At 29.7% G+C, this 24,848-nt stretch overlaps 2 protein-coding genes across 7 annotated transcripts; one reads left to right on the top strand and one right to left on the bottom strand.

Annotated features, from left to right (window-relative positions):
- Positions 1 to 11,081: 11,081 nt before the first annotated feature.
- Positions 11,082 to 17,136, top strand: LOC130961094 (LOB domain-containing protein 19-like). Its single transcript, XM_057886773.1, has 2 exons — positions 11,082 to 11,493; positions 16,590 to 17,136. Exons 1-2 carry the CDS (start codon positions 11,188 to 11,190, stop codon positions 16,950 to 16,952), a joined length of 669 nt encoding a protein of 222 aa, XP_057742756.1. The 5' UTR covers positions 11,082 to 11,187; the 3' UTR covers positions 16,953 to 17,136.
- On the bottom strand, positions 17,115 to 23,465 carry LOC130961093 (uncharacterized). Of its 6 annotated transcripts, XM_057886772.1 has the most exons (3): positions 20,749 to 23,465; positions 20,182 to 20,247; positions 17,115 to 20,079 (listed from the first exon to the last, which is right to left on the bottom strand). In XM_057886772.1, the coding sequence occupies exon 1, from the start codon at positions 23,322 to 23,324 to the stop codon at positions 21,390 to 21,392; it is 1,935 nt and encodes a 644-aa protein (XP_057742755.1). In that variant the 5' UTR covers positions 23,325 to 23,465; the 3' UTR covers positions 17,115 to 20,079; positions 20,182 to 20,247; positions 20,749 to 21,389. The 6 variants fall into 6 exon arrangements, with proteins under 6 accessions (XP_057742755.1, XP_057742752.1, XP_057742751.1 ...); XM_057886769.1 differs by having other exon boundaries at positions 17,115 to 17,913; positions 18,006 to 23,465; XM_057886768.1 differs by having other exon boundaries at positions 17,115 to 18,129; positions 19,998 to 23,465.
- Positions 23,466 to 24,848: the final 1,383 nt, after the last annotated feature.

Genomic DNA, 24,848 nt, shown 5'->3' with positions numbered 1-24,848 from the left:
TGATATATTCCACTATATGAGGAAAAAGGTAAACGGAGCAAAGGGTTTTGTGGGCATAAAGTTAGATATGGCTAAGGCATATGATCGGATTGAATGGAGTTTTCTCTTGGCGGTTATCAAGTCTATGGGTTTCCCACAAAAGTGGGTGAAACTAATCCAAAAATGCATAAGCTCGGTGTCTTTCTCAGTACTTATTAATGGCTGTCCCTCCAAGGGTTTCAAACCCACTAGAGGCATAAGGCAAGGGGATCCCCTTTCTCCATACCTATTTATATTATGCGCGGAAGTTTTCTCAGGTCTCCTTATCAAGGCTCAGGAAAGGAAAGCGATTCAAGGAATAAAGATAGCTAGGAATGCACCCGAAATATCACACCTTTTTTTTGCGGATGACAGCATTCTCTTCATAAGAGCAGCAGATCAAGACATAATTGAAGTGAAGGAAATTCTACAGACATACCAATTAGCTTCAGGCCAAAGGATCAATTTGGATAAATCGAAAATCTCTTTTAGCCGAAACGTGCCTCCTCTCAGACAGATGCTTATCCAAGACTGGTTACAGATTAAGGCAGTGGAGAACCATTCAAAGTACTTGGGGATTCCAACTTTTGTTGGAAGATCTAAGAAACAAATCTTTGACTTTGTCCAAGATAGAGTTTGGAAGAAGCTGAAGGGATGGAAGGAGAATAGCCTTTCCAAGGTGGGGAAAGAAGTTCTTATAAAATCAGTCGCTCAAGCAATACCCTCATACATTATGGGATGTTTCCAAATGCCCAAAAGCTTATGTCAACACATAGAGAGCATGATTAGTAAATTTTACTGGGGGAACAAAAATGGAGAAAGGAATGTGCATTGGGTTAGATGGTCAAAATTAAGCTTGGCAAAGCAAGAAGGGGGGCTAGGATTTAGAAGATTTGAAGCTTTTAATCAAGCACTTTTGGCCAAACAAGGATGGAGATTGATCAAATTTCCTAATTCACTAGCAGCAAGGACATTGAAAGCCAAATACTACAACAAAAAATCTTTTCTCAAGTCAGGTATAGGAAACTTGCCAAGCTACACTTGGAGAAGTATTTGGAATGCTAAATGGGTTCTAAATCTAGGAGGCTTATGGAGGATCGGTAATGGCAGATCAATTAGAATAAAGGAAGACCCATGGCTTCCAAATCAAAACGGGTTCAGAATTTGGAGTACCTGCTCAAGTTTTAATTCAGAAACCAGGGTGGAACAACTTATTGACCAGGAAACTATTCGATGGAGAGAGGACATCATCAAACAGAATTTCTTTCATTTTGAAGCAGAACAGATACTTAACATTCCTCTAGACCAAAACCAACAAGAAGACTGCTACTACTGGAAAGAATCAAAGAATGGCGAATATGAGGTCAAGAAAGCTTACCACCTCATCTGTTCTCAGCCACAAAACCATGCTCAGTCCAGCAATCAAGAGCACCGGAACAGATTCCCTTGGAAACTTCTTTGGAACACAAAAGCGCTGAACCGCACTCTTAATTTCACATGGAGACTGCTAACATTATCTCTGCCAACTAGAATCAATATTCAAAAAAGAGGTATCACATGCACATCACTTTGCCCAAGATGTTGGAGAAAGGAAGAGACAGAAGAACACATATTCAGAGACTGTACCTGGACACATCGATTTTGGTTTGCTAGCCCTTTCAACCTCCGAACAGAGAGAGCTCAGAATCACCCAATTGGAGCTTGGATTGAAGAATCGCTAAACCAAATCGGGAAGGGGGAAAGAGGCCTTTTTCTTGAATGCCTACATGTAATATGGTGGGGAAGAAACAAATTAATTTTTGAAGATAAGGAAATAGACATACAAGAATTAGTGAACAGAGCAACTCTTAGATTCCATGAATTCATAGTCATGTCAAGGCCGACAGAGAACTTCACAGCAGAGCCACCTCCAGGGAGTCGAAGTTTAATGTGTTGGGTGCCGCCGGAGCCAAATATCTTCAAATTGAATGTGGATGCAGCAATTTCAAATGAAGGAGCGAATGGAGGAGGTGCAGTTATTAGGAATTCAGAAGGAGAAATTATGGTTGCAGCTACTTGGTCATTTTCAACCACATCTATAATTGAAGCAGAAGCCACAGCATGTCTTTTGGGCCTTAACTTGGCTTTGGATTGCTGTTTTTTTGATTTAGCCTTAGAAAGAGATAACATTGATGTTATTAGAGCTTTAAAAGGGAATGACACTCATAGGAATTATTTTGGAATTTTAGTGTCAAATTGTAAACAGGCTTTAGGTAAATTTAGATTTGTTCACATTTCTCATGTAAAAAAGGAGGGAAATAGGGTAGCCCATGCTTTGGCCAAATTAGCTCTGACCCAACCAAATGTTATATGGTTGGAAGAAGCTCCTGAACATGTAACTAATTTGGCCCATTTAGATGTTTTGAGTTCTGCTTGAATAGAATATCTTTTTATTCAAAAAAAAAAAAGTTTATTTGATGTCAACCAATGAATATTAATTATTAAAATAAAGAGAATGAAGTTACCACACTTACCTTGTGAAGCATGACATGTAGATTCAGAATTGTTGTGAGAGACACAAACATTCCCATTTCATTGTGAGAGAATGGTAACAAAATATGAAAGTATGAAACATACCAGACCCCCACATAGCAAAACAATTATATCCATTTTCTCTTTGATATATGGATTTGACATAAAGCACAATCTCAAGATTACTCATGTACATTCATCATGTTCCTTGCTAACTTCCTTTTTCAAGTGCATGTGATGTGCTCCTCTTCTAACCCTAAAACTAAAAGTGTTATTTGCATATATTATATGCCAAATAATATTGCATTTGTTCACGATTTATTTATTATGGAATGAGATTTAAATTTTATAAATTAAATTTATATTTTATATAAAGATAAATTAGTATAATATAATTTGCATATTTTAGTTGATGTTTATATGAAATATTTATTATTTTTAACAGTAAAAATAGTTAAATAAATACAAATAGATAAAGCATTATCTGAGTCTCTAATGTTTCGATTAAATACTAATTTTAGGTCCTTAAAATGTCTTTGTTTTCGATTAATTACTAATTTTATGTCGCTAATATTTTCGATTAAATTTAAAATGTCTTTTTTTTCTTTCAAAAATATTTTATTTTCTTTTATTTTTGTCTTCTGGTCAAAATTAATATTACAACTTTTTCTTTCAAACATGTTATTTTTTGTTTTTATTTTATTTTAATTAATTTTTCTGATATTTTCACTCTCAAATCGCTATAACAACTACTATAATCACTATAATTATGTCTTTTGTTATTATCTAAAAAAAATCACAATAGAAAAAAATTTAAAAATTAATTTTAATTAAAAGACTAAAATAAAATAAAATAAGATGTTTAAAACAAAAATAAAATTTTTTTATATATTATGAATAAAATTAAAATTTTAGCCAAATAATAAAATTAAAATAATACTTTATCCTATAATCTAATCAAACAAGTAAAAATTGCCATACACCATATCTCTCTCTTCTTTTCGTATATGTTGTATAATTATCCTTTGTTTATTTGAAAAAAAAAAAGAAAAGAAAAGAAAACTGTATACATATGGGTTACCCATACACACACAACTTGTTAGGCCTTTCCATTATTCCTTCTATATATATAGTTGTAGGTATGGTTAAAATATCATATGATGACACACAACGTACGCCACAATTGGTGGGTCCTTTAAAGTGTGCATGTTGTGTTGTTGTGACTACTTATTTGATGTGTTGTAATCACATCACAAAGAAGCATGATTTTTTGTGCTTCCCAATCACTTCATCACTTTACACACATTTAGTCTTTTTCCTCTCATCACTCCTCCTCGGTATGGCCTTTTACTTCATACTTTCTCTCCTCCTTTCACCTCTCATATATCCATATGTTTCTATATATCTTTTCCATTAATCTTACTTTTATATCCTTTAAACTATTTTTAGACATTAAGAGCAAAAATAAATTATATATTTATATATATTATTAGTATGCATGCACATGTGTTTTACTCTTCTACACGAAATCTGTCATCTTTTGAATGTTGGTCTTCAATCATGGAGTTTTATCTCTTTTATCTTATTTTTAATAGGTGGAGAAATTAAACATCAATTTATAGGCTAATTTTTTAAAATTTGAAAGAAGATTGTGTGTAATAATTCAGTATAATAGTTAATTAGTTATTTTTTTTAATATAGATTTTATTTTTTTAATAAATTAAACTCTCAAATTTGAGGAATAATAATATTTGTAAAAAAATCTGACAGTCAAATTTTATGGTACACAAATTAGAATATCTAATTTGTGTTGAAGTAAATTTTTTATTTTACTATAAAATAAATTAAAAGGTTCAATTAGTATATTTTAAAAAAAATACTAAAATATAAATTTATATTAAGAGTTAAATTTATATATTTAAAAAAAATAATATAAAAAATATAAAATATAAAACTCATATTTGTATGTTTAAAAAATTTAAAATCAAAAATAACAAATCTGAGGCTCAGATTTGTAATCTCCACGTAAAAAAAATATACATCAAATTTTAACATTCATAAAAAACTCCATTGAATGGCCAACATCAAAATTAAAGAGCACAATTTATAAACCTTTTTTCTTTACACATTTCATATACTTTTTTAATGGTAAGACTATACTTGATTATTATTAATGTTGCACAGATGATTAACAAAAAAAAATATAAGTAAATAACTCTTATTTAGTCAATTTTAAATAACTATAATTAATAATAATAATTAATTTTGTATTTTAAAAAATAAAAATTAAATAATTACTAATTAATAATAATTAATTAATATAAAATACAATTTAAAAGTATTTATTAACTTGTTATTGATTAAATCCTTATTGATTATTTAGCAAAATTGTTAACAAAATACCTTCCAAAAATTGGGATAAGCAAGCAAAGCAAGTAGTTATTATGTATATATTTATATATGAAACTCTTCATTACCAAATTAATTAATATAATAACTATCTTCATAGAGTATAATCTAAAGATACGCTAATAGACTACTATTTGATCATTTATAATTGGATAATAGTAAAATGAAATATTTAAATTGTTGGTATATTAAAATTAAATACTAAATATAAATAATGTTTTCTATTTTTAAATTTTGAATTTTGATGCACATATATATGCTTTAATACCTATCTATACTATCATTCTTTTATTTTTCCTTGGTTCAAAGCTGGGGCGGAGCTTAAAACGAAATTTTGGGGGTCAGACAGAAGATAATTATCAAAATATTTTTGATATGAATCTCATTTAAAATAAGCTTGTCTAAGAACATCTTCAATAGGCAAAACTTTGGAATCCTCCTACTGTTGTCAGAGAAAAAAGAGAGATAGGACGTTGGAAAGAAACTCACTTGAGTTCCTTCACGCAATTCAAAATGAGGGAATTCCTCTCAATGGGGACTCCCATTAACCAATACACAATTGCCAAATGGCAAGTAAAATAAAAAATAAATAATTATATAAAATATTAATTAATTAAATAATTATATTATATAATTAAATAATAATTAATTTAATAATAATTATAATGACTAATATCAAATATTGATATTTTTATTTAATTAATAATTTATATTAATTAATTAATTAAGTAATTAAATTATAATTAATTTATTAATAATTACAATAATTAAATAAATTAAATAATTAAATTTTTATTTAATTAATAATTTATATTAATTATTTATATCATAATTAATATTAAATATTATTTATATTTATATTATTATATTAATTTAGCCGTTGCAAAACTAACCGTTGTAAAAATTGAAGGCAGCAGCATAGACAATTGAAGGAGGACTTAATTGAACACATATGGCAATTTTACAATGCTTGTCATCAACTATAGAGTTTAATTATGTTTTTCTTTGTATTAAGTAATTTTACAAATTAGTGTAAACCCGAATTATCTATTGTGTATTATTGTTATATATGAATTTATTTAATATTAATATCTTTTAATAGTGAATTATTTTTAAATTTAAATATTTAAATTACATTATTAAAAAAATTAATTACATTAATTTCAAGTATTTTAATTAATTAATTAAGTGTGACCACAACAGGGACTAAAGTTAGTTCCTCCTAATGGAGAAGAGAGAGATGCTTTGAGTTCCTATTCACTGTTTATGACGCAAAAGCTGATGTGGAGTTACTTTTTATGACAGGTGGGCCATAAACAAGAACTGGGATGAGTTTCCTACTGGAGATGGTCTAACCTCATCTCTCTGATTTGGGTGATATTGCCAAATTTAAAGTCGTTTTTCAGGGTATCGTTCCAAAGAATTAAGGTTGTATCTTACTTTTTTTGTGATTCATTAAAGTAGAAAAATTATCTACAGGTGTTGATATTGTAAAAGTTATATGTTTTTCTTCCTGAATATTAGCCTTCCTCTTAAAAAATACATCATCAACTCTTTGATTTTTTATGATTATTTTATATAAAAATTTGAATATATATCCGGTAAAATATGTAAAAAAAGATTAGAAAGACAAATATTAAAATTTATAATATTTATTGAATTTTTTCATCAATTTATACAAATACAATAATATCAATACTTATTGAATATTCTAATATTTTTTATCATATAAAAAATTAAATTAAATAAATAGTAAAATATAAAATAATATTAAATTACATAAATAAAAAATACCTAATTTTTTATATTTGAACTCAATGGTAGAGGGAGTGTTGCTTATTGAATAGAGAGCTAAAAAATGCAAATACACTCAATTCAGTCCAAATCTAATATGTTTTGAATGTTTAAAACTAAAAATTATTGTGCAATAAAAATAAGAGATAAAAATTGAACTTTAATATTTTAAATCATAATAAAATATTTGAGTCAACTGAACTATTTTTTATTTTTTAAAAAAATATTACTAATTTTTTTAATAAAAATTTGAAGAAGGCCATGGCTACTCCTTGTCTAAACTAAATTCTGCCACTGATTAAAAGGTTTTATATCATTTGGTGGTATTAAGGTATTGCAAAACCCAAGTCCAAATTAATTGAAGAATCTATGGCCCAAAGGCGATAAAATGGTTAATTAGCGGGATATAACTAAGCAATTTAGAAAAATGCTTTTCCCCAAAAAAGGTAATTAAGCTAGGTTAACTACGAGGTGTGACATGATAGTAGCTCATTTCGTCTTTCACCAAGGTTTAATTCTATTAGGAATATAATTATTTATATATATTTTTTATTAATTTAAATTTTTTATAATAAAGTAAAATACTAAATTAGTCATCTACGTTTGAATATAATTCTGTTTTAGTCTTTATGATTTAAAATGTCCTATTTGAATTTAAAAAAGTTTCATTTAACTTTAATTTAGTCTCACTGTGAGCTCAAAGTTAAATAATTAACGAAATATCATACATAACAGCAGTACATACAAGACAAGGTCGATAATCTGGAGAATAAGTACAAGCTCCAGAGGCACAAAATCAACCGTGGATGCATCAATATATTTATTTATCATTTTTCTTATAATTTAAAAAAAATATATTTTCTATAAAACTAAAGAAAATGATAAATACATGTATTGATGTATCCACGGTTGATTTTGTACCTCTAGGACTTGTACTTATTCTCCAAATTATCAACATTGTCTTGTCATGTAGGACCTTTCATTTATTATTTAACTTTGATCTTATGGTGGGACTACATTGATGTTAAATGAAATTTTTTTGAATTTAAATAGAACACTTTAAACCTTAAGGACCAAAACAGAATTATGCCCAAACATAGGAGACCAATTTAGTACTTTACCCTTTATAATAAAAATATAAAATTTGATTTTTATTATTCTCTAAAATAAATAACATAAGATAAATAAAAATTTATGAAAAACCAAAAAATAGACTCTTGGATGAGAGAATATTAAAAATATAATTATTTATGTTTCTTTTCTAATCAGTTTAAATTTAAAAAAAAAATTTCATAAGAAATTTTTATTAATAAAAAAATAAAAGTCCATCAGAGTTCATAGTTAACCATTTACTTTTTTAAAAAAAAAATATAAAAGGATTAATTAGTTTGGAATTAAAATACCATTAAAAGTAATTAATGATTGAAATTTTAATTTAACTTTTAATTATTTTTAATCCTTAAATGAGTAAAAATTTCAATGATTTTTTTTTTGAAAACATAAAAGATTAATAATTCAAAACTTTTTTATTTATAATAAAAAGATATTATGATGATGAGTTAGAACTTTTGAAATTTTTGTACCCTAAAAAGTAAAAACTAGCAAAATGTCTCATTTTTATAAACCATTTAGATAAAAAATTTACATAAAAACTCTTGCGTAAGAAAATATATTAAAAATATAATTATTTATGTACATTTTTTAATCTGTCAGTTTAAACTCTTAAAAAAAATAATAATATCACGAGAAATATTAATCTATCTTTACTTGAAGACAAATACAGAAGTTCTAAAAATATTCAAATAATTACTTTATATCCGAAATTCTACAATATATGGCACACTACTTATGGCGACAAGAAGAAACCATAACAAAAAAAAGAAAGTAATAATTATAAGAGGCAGAGTAAAACACAATGCAATTGTAGTGGTCCTAACGAATTGTAAGATAGTACGGAACAAAAAGAAGCAATTGATGAAGGAATTGAAGGATATGGTAATGGTCCTCTGAATATAAATCTGTACGATGAAATGAAAGAAAGCATAGAGAGAAAGATCAGAAACACAGTGCAACAATAGTGTTTTCTTTCTTTCTTCTGTCAATCTTCTCTTCTCAACTCTTCTCTTTTGTGTCAATTTTGAGGAACATCAAACCAAAATGGAAGAGGTGACAGCTGAGAATTTCAGGCGCAATTTGTAAAGTAATAGATACATATGTCTTCATATTGTGACGGAACCAACTGCCACAAAAATTATTGTTACAATATATATATGCGAAAGGCTTAAATAAAATTCTCAACTTTATAAACTTTTTCTTTGGGTTTTAGCCAAACAAGATTTAGAAAGTTTCTATTTTCATTTCTGTCATTAATTTTCTTCGTTAAGTATTGATGTAGTACATTAAATAGTGATGTGGCAAAATATGTTAGGTTAGTAAAATATTTAACCGAATAACTAATGAAACTCGAGTAAAAAAATTCAAGAAATATCCTAAAAATTAAAGATTTATATTGTAATAGATATAACGATATCAATTAGATAATTTTAACTTAAGATAAATTTTTTTTTAAATTATGTTTTATTTTTATATTTTTGACATAAATAAGTTGCTAAACAATGTCTAATAAACTTATAAAAAACCGTAATTTATCCGAAAAAACCTTTAAATAATAGCCATGATATTAAAATTTAATTTGTTTTTAAAAGTGATAATAAGTAGGATAAGATAGAATTTAAGTTCCACCATAACTCAATATACAAATTTAAATCTTTCAATTTGATTCATATATAACTCTTAAATCTCTAAATTTGATCCTATCTATAAAATATAAATTTATTTTCACACAAACATAATATTTAGTCATTTTATATTTTATAATTTTAAATATTATTAATGTATTATCAATAAATTAAATTATTCTCAATGAATAATATTTGGATTCGAATTTCAACTCACTTTTTTTTTATACTTCCAACTCACTTATTATATATATGTAAAAACATACTAACATGCCTATACATTATATATTCAAATTATGAGTTAGACGGATAAAATTGACTCGACACTCAATTCCTACTCTATCATTGTGGGTGAATTGTTAATTGTTCCAATCGAATTAAAACATTTTAGATATCCACAAATGAGATAATATTATTATTCTACTTTTATTTTTGTAAAATTTCACTTGTATCATGGAATAATTAATTTTTTTTAAATAAATGCTTTTTTTAAGTGATATTATCAAATATGATTTCTAATCATACACTTTTTAAATAAAATTAAAAAAATTATAAAATAAAAAATCAGATTTATAGTATATAGGAATAGGATGTTGTCCCACGTGGGAGTAGGGGTGGTGGCACGTGACTTCCAATGCGGCGGTTGGAAGCTGATGTTGTGGCAGTGTCACCTACTAACTCACCATACACATTACACAAAATATACATACACACTCTCTTAATCTCTTTGCTTCACGCAACCCTTCCTTCCACTTCTTATAATTATTATTTTTCATTTCTTCTCTCTAATTTCATTATATTGCGTGGCTTTAAAGTTTCAACCTTTGAACCAAATTCACTAAACCCTCCCTTCAACCCACGCACTATATATTATTTATTACACTAATAAACCAAGCAACCAAACATTCATACACTTTATCAAGAAAAAATTATAAATCTTTTTTAAAAAATAAAAAATAAAAAATAAAAAATCTACTAAGCCAAAAATAACATTGAGCTGGTGATTGGGTAGAAAAACATAGACCGAAAAAATACATAACATGTTTGATTGTTGCGAGACAACTCGGATATAAGTACAAAAATAATTTCTTTTTTCATTTTTTATATGTGTTGACCACGTTTTCAATTATATTGTACATATATATGATGTTTAAACAAACAAATAAATTAAATAAAATATCTCTAATTTAAAACACATAAAACTGTTCAACTATTTGTTAATCTAAAAATAAAAAATAAATAAAATTATAATCTTTCATCGTTATTTTTATTTTTTATTATTTTATATATTTTCCTATGTATACACGCAAAACTACACAAGTAATTAATAAATTAATTGTCAATAAAATATAATTCAAATGACATAATCTTTATATATTCAATTCGAATCTCATTTTTAACTTAAAAAATATTGATAAACTAATTAAAAATATTAAATAAAATAAATTCTAATTATTTTTTGTTAATCTTTTTTATGACTAAATATTTTCGTATTCCAACAGTGATGAGTGATGACCCACCACCAAAAGCTTCCACTTATTCTTCTTATTCTTCTTCTCTCCACACATCAAAATCAAGCAAACAAGTAACTAACAAACAAACAAAAACTCATCTATCTATCTATCTATCCATCTCTTTCACTATATATTATAACCCACAAAATTTGATAGAAATATTAAAGCCCTCTTTGCTTTGAAGATTGATCATCATTGAAAACATGGATTGTGGTGGTAGTGATGAAAATAATCAACAAAGAGGTGGGCCTTGTGGAGCTTGCAAGTTCTTGAGAAGGAAGTGTGTGAAAGGATGCATATTTGCACCATACTTTGACTCAGAGCAAGGAACTTCACACTTTGCTGCGGTGCATAAGGTTTTTGGTGCAAGCAATGCATCTAAGCTTCTCATGAGGATCCCTCCACATAAGAGGCTTGATGCTGTTCTCACTCTTTCTTATGAGGCTCTTTCTAGGGTTAGAGACCCTGTTTATGGTTGTGTTGCTCATATCTTTGCTCTTCAACAACAGGTACAATTCTCGAGTTAACTTTTAAATTTGTTACTAATTTTATTAGGGTTTACCTAAAATTGTGAATATGATGAATGATGATGAGTGTGTAGAAGCAAAAAATCTAATTAACAAGGGTTTTGGTTTTGCTTATATTGAATTTTTAAATTTTTATTTCATTTTTTTAGGTTGAAACTTGTAATATTCATGAACTTACAAAATTAACATATATAACATGCTGGAAAAGTAGTGAAGAGAAGAGTTTGCTTCACACATAGAATGTATGCAAAGAAATATAATTAAACACTACTATATACCTCATCATATTACACACTCTTAGTTTAAAAGTTCTTAAAAGAAATTAAGAGTCTTAAAAGCTCTTTCTCTCTATATTAATAATCATTCCATTTATTTTAATTTGTAACTTAAGCATTTTTAAACTTGAGATGAAGAATATGTGTGGAGTATATATTAATGCCATGTAGCAGATCATCCCTTCATCACAACATTAATTTTGATATTTTCATTTAGTTAAAATGATATAGTAGTTTTTATTGATTAAATTGATCTAATAATAATGTTATCTTCACATAAGAAATTATGAAATTAGAATTAAAATAAAGCAACACAAGTAAAAGTCTTTGATTCACCTGATATATATATATATATATATATATATATATATATATATATATATATATATATAATTCTCTATGTATATATTTAATTAATTATTTATAGATATTATTTATATTTCGTTAACAAAATAGTTAACTAATAGAATAATTAAATTTATTATAATAAAATAATTAAATTTTTAATAAATTAATAACTAAAATTGTTTAGAAAATACTTGAATTTGTGGAAAAAAATATTGTAAATGTCCATGAGACAAAGAAGATGAAGTTGGAGAGTGGGCATGCTAACATGCGCCAATAGGGTGTGAAGTGAAGTACTGTACACTTTAGTGTAGTCCCTTTGACAAGTACCACTGTTTTGCATTCCTCGTAGGTCAAGATCTTCCCAATTAGGATATTATAGTATGAAAATTTTCACTGTTTACTTTGACACGTTTGTCAGCTTTGGTTATGTTTTCCATGGAAGCAACCCATAATTATACGGTGAACCCCTATACTTGTAGCTAGGTTTTCTGATTCCCATGCCCAACCCCATCATTCATATATTATATCACATCATTTCTCCTAATCATTGTTTTTAAACTAATTCTTATATATATAAGCAAGTTAGAAAATAGATAATTAAAGTCATTTAAAAAATCGCTTCTAAAGTTTTCAAAATCTTAATTGTTATTTTTAATTCATATAATTATTAAGACTTTTAAATATTAAAAGAAAAAGTATAAAAAATTAACCTTGAATTATTATTTAAGATTTATGATTTAGAATTTAAAATAGACAAAATAATTAACTGATGTTAGCTAAAAAAATCAATTAAAAAAATTCTACTCATATTAAAAACATAAATTTCAAAATTTTTATTTATGGGTATTTATTGTACTACTGAAAAAATTTAAAACATTAATTGAAATATTTTTTATTTATTTAGCTATAAAAATAAACCTATCCAAACAGGTTATATGGTTAGATTTAGCATGAAAAATTTTTGGTACTTGAAATCCACATATAAATATAGTATGTGCTATGAAAAATAGGTTTTAATTTCAATGGAAAAATTTATGAAACGCATGTTATAATATATATAATAATTTAAAGGGAAAGAGGGTGGTGGTGGCAGCCGCCAAGTGGGTGTGGCTGACTACGGAGGCCTATGATTAGTTGCTTGCCGGAGCTACCAAGCAACACTATTAGCAGCTCGAGAAATATTCAAATCATTTCTAGTTTTGACTTTCAACCCTTTTACTTTATGGTGCTCACACATAACTGTGAAATTTGTACATAGTCACTTAATATAAAATTAATCGGATATTGACTATTTCAAATGTCACTTTAATTATTTATTTATTAATTAAAGTTTAACCTTAATATTGAACATGAAAATATGGTGAAGTCAGGGACGGATTTACTTGCAAATGTGTGGGGGCAATTGCCCCATTAAATTTTTTAAAAACAAATAATAAATATATACATAAGTATAAAATGCCTCCTTAAAATAATAGATTTGCTCCCATATTTAATTTTTTTCTAATGTATGTGTGACAAGTTTAGGTTATTAAATAACAATAGTGTGATAAAAATTATCAAATTATATAAATTTAATCTATTTATATTAGAAAAGTAAATATGCTCAAATAAATAATAATAATAATAATAATAATAATAATAATAATAATAATAATAATAATAATTTAATTAGTTAATTATCCAAAGTCAAATATAGTTTCTCAAATAAAAATGAGATTATTAGTATTTAATAGTTTTTTAATTTAATTGAGATAATATATATTATATATCGTTTATTTATTTTTACGATTTTATTTAATTTAGTTTTGGTATTATGTATAATAATTATTTTCGTCAAAAAATTTTTACTATGAATATTATAGAGTGTCAACTCTCCAATTAAATGGTAAAAAATATTTGAATAATTATTTGATAGAAAAAAAGATATTATTTATATCTATATATAAAAAAAAAACCACATGATTTGATTTGAATTTTATTTTTTTAATTATTTTTGTATTTTTCTTTAATTTATATTTTTTAAAAATTTTTTAATTACTAAACTATAATTTTTTTGCATTATATAAAAAATAATCAATAAAACGTGAGTTGATGGATATAGAGAATATTTGACAAAAAATACTTTTATATTAATATAAAAATTAAAAAATACTTTTAAATTAATATATTTTTTATATGTTAATTAAATTATTTAAAGTTTGATTAATATATTTTAAATTTTCAATATCTAAATATATTTATATTAAATTTTTATTATTTTTATATGTTATTTTTGGCCCCATTGCCAAAATTTTCTGGATCAGTGGGTGAAGTTGATGATCTCTATTTTAATAGTATGAATGGTGAATAGTGGAGTGTTTTAAGGACAATCTTTAATTACTAAAAAAGAAAAAAGAAAAAAAAAGAAAAGAAGAGGTAATAAATAATAACTATATATTGAAACAGTCCCTTAGACATTATTAGAAATTATAGTGAAAGTAAAATAATAGTTGAACTATAAATAAAACAAAGTCAATTTTCTTTTATTTATTTTATTAAAATAAAGTCTTTCAAGAACACAAAATTCTCAACTATATATTATTATAGTAGAGTTCTTTAAATATGTTGCAAAAAATATTATCTCTTGAATGGGGGTAAAGTGAAAACCTTGATGCGATTTTCAAGAATCTAGCATTTTCAAGTTGCTTTGTCAAGTATATCGGCTACTATGGATTAAGGTCATTGCTTTATACTTAACAGATAAGGTTTGCCTAATCATATACATTATACTATAGATTATAGAACCAAACTTATTAATCCTTATCGTTAAGAATTCATCAATAATCATCATAATCTGAACATTAGGATGCAATAATTGAGTGGTCAAAATTTTGTCCTTACCTTTTCCATATCCATGCATGCAGATAGTGCCACAGTGAATAGTGATTAAGTTAATTATTATTAGTATAAATTATAATTAAGTTAACAATTGCACGCAGTACACTGCATCATATTGATTTTTTTTTTATTTTCACATTTCTGGGCAATTATTGGACAGATATACACCAATGGATTAGTTAGCTTCTTTAATTAGGTAGAATTCCATTATCTATGCAATTGCTTATTTACCAAATATAAATATGAATTTAATAGTAGTAGTAGTCCCTTCTTTTTCAAAAAACAGTTACATATTTTTTGAAATAGGGTATTTTCAAAATATTTATAATTAATTTATTTTAAATTTTTTTATATAATTTTTAAACATTATAAGCAACAATGAATAGTAGACACTAAATAATATACTGTACCGTACAAAAGGGTATAGAGAGGAAAAGTTGCTTGGATAAGATTGATTATTATTCTGCTGCCTTTTTCTTCTGCAAGTAAGCAATGCAAAATGTAACATCTGAAACAAAATATTCTTCACATGCATGTATGTTATTATTAATAATAACATGACAATATTTGGTTCCGTGCACATGATGGGTGAATTAATTAGTGGCATGATCTCTATCTGTTTATCTCTGACATTTCTTGACTATTGGTCTGTTTGATGATTAGATTGAAACTCTATCTAAGTCCGTTAGTTAATCATCTTTGGGAAATTTTTCTTACTGATTTGGGTATTGAATCATAATTTTATAAGATATTATTGTTAATTTTCTCTAATAAGGTGTATCAACAAAGAATATATACTTAAATAGATCTCTAAAAAATTTTGTGTTCGACGTTTTGTTTTAAGAAAATTTTATTATATTTAGATCTCTAAACTTTACAAAAATAAGATATATAAATTTTTATCTTAGTCATATCCATTGTTTTTACATTAACAAATAAGTCTTCAAAAATATGAGAAAAATATCTATATATCTTATTTTTATAAAGTTTAGTAATTTTAATATAATAAAAAAAATAAAGACAAAAATATTTCATCCAAAAGTTTTTAGGGATCTATTTGAATAAGATTATACTATGTGTATATCAAAATTAGTCACTAAAGTCTGTCACTAGTATAAAATACATATTAAAATATAAATATATATTAAAAATAAATTAAATTTTTAAGTTGCTAATTTTAGTGACTATTTTTGATGTACAAATAACATTTTTTATTTGAATATATACTCATCAATAAATTAAAGATGCTACTGATAAAATCCCAAAGGGAGGAAGGAACTTAGTAATTGAAATAGTGAATATTTTCAGAATAAGCATGGGTGTGGTCTGATAATTCATTAATTAGTCTCTCAACCAAAAGATTCCGCCTACAGCAAAGAAATTAGTTATCACCTTGGAGAGTAGATATTCTTCAAAAACCTAAAAAAATAAATTAGGTAGTAAAAATGTATTTTATGATTTGGACAAAAATGAGGTTTTTTTTCTTGGTCTCATATTTTTGGGTGGGGTTGGAACTTGGAACCCGGTTGAATAGAAAAGAAAAAGTGACACTTTACAAGTGAATTTGTGTTGGATCAGGTTGTGAACTTGCAAGCAGAATTAACATATGTTCAGGCCCGTCTTGCTACAATGCATCGCATCCCTATAGCTGCTGCTGCTGCTTCACCACCAACTCTTCATTCATCATCATCCTTAGATCCCTTGGCATCATCAAATGCTGACTTGCAAAATGCCTCTAATAACATGTGCATGAACTTTGATCCTTCTCCTCAGCCACCACCACACTCAACACCATTAGTATCGAGCAGCTTCATCAACTCATCAGATGAACCACCACCACCACTACTACTTGAGGATGGGGATCTTCAAACTTTGGCAAGAGAATTTGTCTCTAGGTACTTGCCCGGAGTAAGATTCCAGCCATCTAATAATTCTCACTAAGATGCCAATGCTTTTGTTTCTATCAATGTCTAAGGGAATCACAACTTGGCTTGATTTGGTGGTTGCTAATACTACCATGGTTAGAGATGTACTAGTGCAGAGATGAATACTTTCTAACATGAAGGATTATGTTTATGTAATTACAAGATTGGTGGCTTCACACCTTTTTATTTGTCTAAGTACTTTGCTGCTTCTTTAGCTCTTGGTAATTTAGATTTGCATACTATGGAAAAAGAATTTCTACATACTTCAATAGAATGCCTATGACCAATGATTCACCAAGTAATTTCTTACATGTCACTAAGCTACTAGCTTAGTTAAACCATGTTACCACATTTTATCATTATTTGCAGCACCAATTGATTCAGATTTTTTTATGGTCCCTGATCCAATTTAAGTAATGTAAACACCTGTTGGGAAACCTAGTAAAAAGTTAAACTAACACCTTTGTTTATTGAGTTTTATGGCCTATCACAATCATGTTATTTTCAACTAGGAAAAGTGTAATTTTCCATCTTGGGAATACATTTCTCTATCTCAACTAGAACAATGTACTAGAAAAGAAACTAAGCTGCATCAAGCTCGGAGAGGATGGCTTTTTTAGTCTTCTTAGAAAAGCTCAAGGGTAAAGACCATTTTTGGCCATTACATTCAACGACAGTCGATCTTAGTCGATTGTCGATCTTACTGAAATCCAACCCAATCCAATACAACAAACATCTCTCTTCATCAAAGGCATAGTCATCTTTTTGGTAGATAAATGGTCATTGCTGATAATCATGAAGCAGACACACCAACCAACCACAGCATAATTTACATTGAAACCACCAAATAATGAACCTTGAACCTTGGGATTTGACTTCCACAATAATACTATGTCCGAGTACACTCCACTTGAAATTTTCTGTCCATGTCTGCTGTTATAAAACTATCATAATGTTGGAACAAACCTGAGCATATGCTGCAATACTTGGCAGAAACAATGTTTTACTGGACCACTATATTTGTTTTGTTTTGTTTTATATATTCACAAAGTGATAATTTGTCGCTCACCAAATAAAATAGGCCCTGAAAGATAACAATAAAAGCCATAAGCAAAATGCCAAACATGACCACAAACTTCCCACCAAAACAGTCCTTAAAATCTCAGCCCAAACAGCAGCCATCTTCAGCAGTTCTGTTTATTATGAGCATAGTAGTGACTGAGTTCCTCATAAATAACAAATTTGAACAGCTCAACAGTTAATGTATTTATATTCATAAATACCACTCTAACAATTATACTTAGAACACAACAATCACCAAGAAATAGTAAAGTCAATTCAATGACTAGGAGACTCAAATCTATGTATAACACCCATAGTTGTACTTGCTAGTATTATCCACCAAAAGCACATGCATTTGACATAGGAATGTACCTGATCTTATAGGGCAGTTCTATCACTGCAAATTCAGATTTGATAACTAGCAGATGAGATTTGTAGGAATACAACTAGGATACATGTCTTGTCCCTTCACAGGGCTATAGTGATGTGATGATCGTGGTGAACTAGTGTGACTGCTGGTAAAGTTAGGAGCACAAACACGTGTTGTGGGAGAAAAATAAAAGGGGGGTGAGGGGAGTTATTAGGCAGAGTTTTGGATTCAATTTTCTGTCTCTATTTAGGAGGTAAGAAATTTTCTGTAGTTTTTTCCCTCTCTTTTCCTCCTCCTCCACGGTCCCCTCTATATATCTAAATCCAAATACCAAACACCTTTTGTAAATCTATGTCTATGGGTCTGAGACATTGTCTGCACAGAGCCACCAAGATTGCGTTTGATTTTGAGAATAGAACAAGAGAAAACATTGAGAATAAGACATAAAAGCACAGAGATACAAAGATTAATATTTTCGTATTTAGTTTTGTGATAAATTAAATATAAGATAGAAAAAACAATAAAAAGTTCAATTTATCTTCATTTTTTCCTTCACACAAAATTTAGAATAAAAAATAGAATGATAAAAAAATGTACTTACGAAAATTTGATAGTGATCATAAAAGGAAAAATGAAAAAATAAATTGTCTCTGCCCAATGTCTCTGTGTGCTTTCTGACAAGATTACAAGAATGACACAAAATACAATAATTCAGTGTCCCAGTACACAATGTCTCTGTCCATATCTCACTTGCCAAACACAATTTTGTGTCTCTGTGCCAATGTCTTAGTGTCCTATTCTTATAAACAAATGCAGCCTAACAGACAAACATGCAGAAGACATAAAATTATGAACTGTTTGAACTCGGCAAAGCTGAACAAACTTAACAGGTAAGGGGACAGAGATTAACTATTTCCTAATCCCAGAATTATAACAACGGCGGAAGAAAACAAGGAGAAAGGAATTAATTTGATCTTAGTGTGAAAGCCATGGCCTTAGTTACAAACCAATAAAAAAGGAAGAGATGCTCACAACTGTTTACTTCTCAATTCGGTTGTCAAAATTTTTGCCAAATCAAAAAATGGCAAACATCTTGTTTGCTTCCATTCAAGCTAGCAAAAGGTATGAACTAAAATATTGTTGGCAGTTACAATTCTAAACATCCAATAGCATCTGGTAATATCCTTATGAAAAGAATAAACCTTCGTTTCTTATCTTAAATTCTTAATCTGTTTTATGGTGACACTCGATGCTACAAAGTAAATTGCTGCCAAAATTGGAGAATATATGTAAATGTCTTGACGGTCACAATTTGAAGATGATTATAGATAACAAATTGGCAAATCAGTATCAGAAAATCCTTAGTAACATGAGACAATGGAAAATATCTTTAGAGTGTAATTTCTACTATAAATAGGGAGAAGAAGAATGTTAAGACCAAAAATGGAGAACATAAACCAGATTCATGACAGTTAACAACTTAACATGCATGAATACAAGGGACATATAGATCCAAGACTTTAAAAAGGGGCTTGTCTAGAACTTCGATATGTACAATCACAACGAAAAACAAGGTTCTGTGCTTGCAGTTTAAAGAAATAAGCACACTACTCATATATGAAAGCATACCATGTTTAAGGCTACCATGATCTTTATCCTCGCAGTTTCTGGCATCTTTCTCCAGTAAAGTTGCCTTTAGAGCCAATGAGAACTTAAGCATGACAGATGTAAACTATAATTAGACATTAAAGGGGTGAATAATAACTCTAGCAAGTAGCAACAGAACAAAAATGGAACCTGGTCTTTATTTAACCTGAATGCCGGATACAGAAGGCATTGAAGGATCTTATGTTCTCAAATTCTGTTTGTTTGCCCCAAACTGAAAATGAAGAGCTAAAGGTGACACTTTGAGCTTACAGGGTAAGCCGAAAGAGCATATGTAAAGCAACCGGTCCAAAGAAATAAGTCATGAACAGGACAAGTTTCCTAGAGAGTAAGTAATACTGGACAAGGATCCATGAATTAGCTTGACCCCGACACTAGTTGATGAAAATGATGCGATACACATCTTCCCTTCCACTCAAAGATGCTATGATAAGGGAGAAAGATGCGACTCCAAGGTTTATGTTGTTAATACCTCCTAATACTACACAGTTGGGTATGTACTAGAAGTGTCATCAATGTTCATTGTATGTCAAATTATCATCTGAATAAACTTACAAAAATTATGACATATCCATGGATCATTTAACATACTATGGACATATCCTTTCTGCATGTATGGGTGTGCTTGATGTACAGATTTAACATATTACAGACTACATAGTAAACCTGCGCCAAACAATTTTTTAAGTTCTAAACAGGGCAAAGGTGGATGTACCTGAGGACATCTGTTACAGTACCACCAACCTGCAACCTCCAATTCACTGTAAAATCAATAGCCAAAAGCAGTGCAAAGATGACTTAAAAGGTAGAGAAGAGTTACATGATCATATATTGGGCTGTCTCACCGCTGAGTCATAGCAACTAATAAATTTCACATCGGTCAAACAGATAAATGATCTATTACACATTGGCAATGAGTAAATATGTAGAAGAACCGGATAAGGAGTGAAGCGCACACATGTCATAAAGAAAGTTCAAACACACCACAATGAGTTGGGAAACAAGTCGTGAATGGCTTCTCATAATACATACAACAGTCTCTTTTAAGTTCAAAATAGAAGACCGAAAAAACACTGATATAAGGACCAACATTATAAAACTGAAGGCCAAAAACAAGGTTACCAGATATAGTCATACTCATAATGAAGTTATGTGCAAAAAGAAGCATAAACCGGTCATACTTTACAGAACCACACTAATAAATACACCTAAAAGCATGTGAGCGGCTCCAATCTTCTGTATACATAAATATACAATCCCACTTCTGTTTCGCTGGAAAGGGGGTTAAATAGCCTCAGTGGAATCTGATCGGTGATCCCTAAGTTAGTGTGGATTAACTCTGATGTACATGGAAAGCTATAAAATCTCTTCATGACAGAATCCACTATCTCCACAATCAGCACCAGTATCCAAGCCACAAGGAGAATCATACCACTTAGTATTGTCTTGATAGAAACTATCGACCTGTATACAGCTAAGGCCGCCTACATCCGAAACTATGGATTCGTCATGCCTCATGGGCTTGGTTAGTTTAGTATCCTCACAATCAAGGATGCCTTTCTCATCAAAATCACTGCACTTCAACCACTTCTCAGGCTTGCAACTATCGCTTATAAGATCTTTCTGACTCCTACAATCTGCTCTCATATGGTCCCAAGAAACAACTTCCCCCAAAGTGCGGCCGAAACTATCTTCATCATCCTCAATCAGCTCAGTATCCTTGCCATCCCCATAGATCCTATCATGGTGATTACTCCAATTTGTGAGATCATTATCCCCAACCAAGACATCATCCTCGTGCGACTTATCAGAAATCAACCCAATAGGCTTCAACCCCTCAATTTCCCCTATACTCCTAATCTTATTCACAATATCAAACAACTCCCTTGAAACCGATCCCAGCAACTCACCTGGTATCTTCGAAACCTTCCCTTCCAGCATTGCAACCTCAGTCCTCAACTCCTGCACCTGCTGCAACACCGAAAACTGCAAATCCCCATCATCATTTCCCCTAATCAAACCAAACCCTTCACTCTCCATGTCCTCACTAACCCCATAAACATTCTCCTGATCCATCAAATACCCTCCTTTATGCCCAACAACCCTATGCATAATCCTAGCATTCCCATCCAAAGGCCCCGGCTCGTGCCCTGAATGCACGGCATAGAGCTTAAAAACCGCCATCCCTTCCTCTTGATACACAAAACTCTTGTCCTTCTCATTGTAATTCGTGATTGGAACTATTGCCCTAATCCTAAACCCACACCCACACCTCTTAGAAGCATAAGGCTCCCTCTTCAAAACTTTGGACTTCTTCGCTGCCGGCTCACCAGCCCTATGGCACGCATAATCCTTCACCTCCGCCATAAACGGCTTATACCTAATATACTTCTGCCTAATACACAACACAACCTTGTGCTTCGTCGCCAATTGCTGCAACCTACTAGGCACCTCTTTTGCTGGCACGTCAAAGCTCTCAGTATACTCAAACCTTCTCCTCTTGCTCCTGGAGCCAGCTCCACCACCACCGCCACCGCCACCGCCACCTTCCCCCGACGAGCACACCGGACAAGCCGCAACACAAACCCTAATGTAACTCTCGGGAATTCCATAGAATTTAGCTCCAACGGTCCACATTTGCTTGATCCTCTCAATGGTCTCTTTCAAACTAAAGTGCCTGAGATCGGTGTCGCCATGTGAGGACATAACTATGTCTTGCCACTGATTAATGTGAGAAACAAACTGGTTGGTGTTGTTCTTGAAGCACAGAAAAGGGTTACCGTTAGGGTCGAGATGAGTTTGGAGCTTGTCTTGGATTCGCTTCCATGCTGTGAGGTAGGCGGTTTCTTCGTTTCGGTCCTTCCAGACGGTGCGCCAGGATTTGAGGACAGAGCGAGGTGTGGCGGCGACGATCTCAGCGGCGGAGGGGAGGCGGTGGTGGAGGAGGGAGTGGATCATGAGGGAGTGGGATTCGGGGTTGAAGGTGTAGAATTGGGATGAGATGTGGGGTTCAGGGGAGATGAAGAAGGAGGAGGAAGATAGGGTTTTGGAGTGGTGGTCTTGGTCTTGGTCTTGGTCTTGGTCTTGGGCTTGGGGCCGAGGGGAGTGCGGGGGAGAGTGGTCTGAGCTGGAGTGAGATGGAGGGGAGTGGGAAGGGGATGGGGATGGAGGGAAAAGGAGGGAGAAGGTGGAGGGGTAGGTGGTGGCGGTGGTGGTGGTGGTGGTGGAAGGTGGGATCTGGTGGTGGTCCGGGAGGAAGAGGTCTTCTTCCTCTGTTTTGCTTGAATTCATGGTAGAGAGAGAAAGAGAGGAGAAGAAGAAGAAGGAGGAGAAAGAAGGAGGAAAATGGTGAAAGAGGAAAGTGAGGTGGTCTATCTTTCTTCTTTCTCTCTCTGTGTTAATGTGTTCTTCTCTCTCCTTGCCTCTCCCACTCTCGACTGTTGCGTCATGTGTGTCTTCCTTTTCCTTTTGTCCTTCTTTTTTTTCAAAAAAAATTAACAGGATTTTTTTTTTTTGGTTATAGGGATTTATTTTTTAGATGAACATAAATTTAGCATTTATGTAAAAAAATATTTAATTATTATATTTTAAATTATATAAATTGATATATATATATATATATATATATATATCTATATTTAAACACCAATATTCAGTATGTGTTATAATTTTCTACTTAGTATTATTTATTGGCTATGAATTGTTTTTTTCCTTTTATTTACAGTAAAATTTGGTTTTTTTTAAGGGGAATAAATAAAAAGAAAAAAATTTCGAAAAAGACTAAACTAAATACCATGTAAAATTTGCAGTAGGTTTCCTGGTGGGTGAAGTCAAGAATAATGGACAGCGCTTTTAATAGTATTTTGGAGAGGTGTGTATGGTCAAATGAAGTCAAACTTATTTTCATTTGGATGTAATTCTAAATAATGATTAGATTTATTTTTTGAGATTTTTATCCGATTTTAGATTCGATAAAATTTTATTATTTTGGATCATACTAGAAATGGATTTAAATTGGTGTTGTTCTGGTATTGATAAATTTTATGTTAAAAAATTATAATACACTTATTTATAAAAAAGAAAAAAACATACTTGTTATCGAAAAGTTGATATTCATATTTGAATTTAAATTTGTCCATAAAATTTAATTTTATGCTTCTTTTATATATTTTCTAATTCAACAAGTGTAATTAAAAACAAAACAATAAGCTTATAATTAATATAATATAATATTAGAATTAATTTAAAATATATATCTTTTTTAGTCCTTTTAAGGTGTATATAAGTCAAAAACTAAATTTGCCTTGATCCGACCATAAATAATAACCGGGTCTATTTTTGAGACCCTTATTCGACTCCAAATTCCGTAAAATTACATCAGATTAATCTCCAAAGCATTTAAATTTAGACCGAGTCTTTGAGTCGAACTAAATCATGTACACTCCCAACATCTTGTTTTACCAAAATGTCTACAACTTATTAGTTTTTCTAGGAACAAGAAAAAACCAAATAAAAATATTATTTCGCATTTTTATGCAAACACTTTTGCAAGAAGATGAGATACATTATAAGACTGAAGAATTTTCCATCGATTAATAAGCATATGTGCCTCAATGGAGTCAATTTCACAAACAAGTTTATTAATTCTATGTTCTAACGCCAATAAAAAATCACACCATATCGTCTGTACTTCAAATTGAAGCACATTTATACTTGAGATCTTTTTGGTGTTGCCAACTATCCAATGACCTTTGTCATTCTATAGCACATAACAAAAATTGAATTACCAAAATTTAAGAAGATACTCCCATCACA

The sequence above is a fragment of the Arachis stenosperma genome, chromosome 2 (genome assembly GCF_014773155.1).
Source record: "Arachis stenosperma cultivar V10309 chromosome 2, arast.V10309.gnm1.PFL2, whole genome shotgun sequence".
Classification (NCBI taxonomy): Eukaryota; Viridiplantae; Streptophyta; class Magnoliopsida; order Fabales; family Fabaceae; genus Arachis; species Arachis stenosperma.
This window is presented reverse-complemented; position numbering and strand designations above follow the sequence as displayed.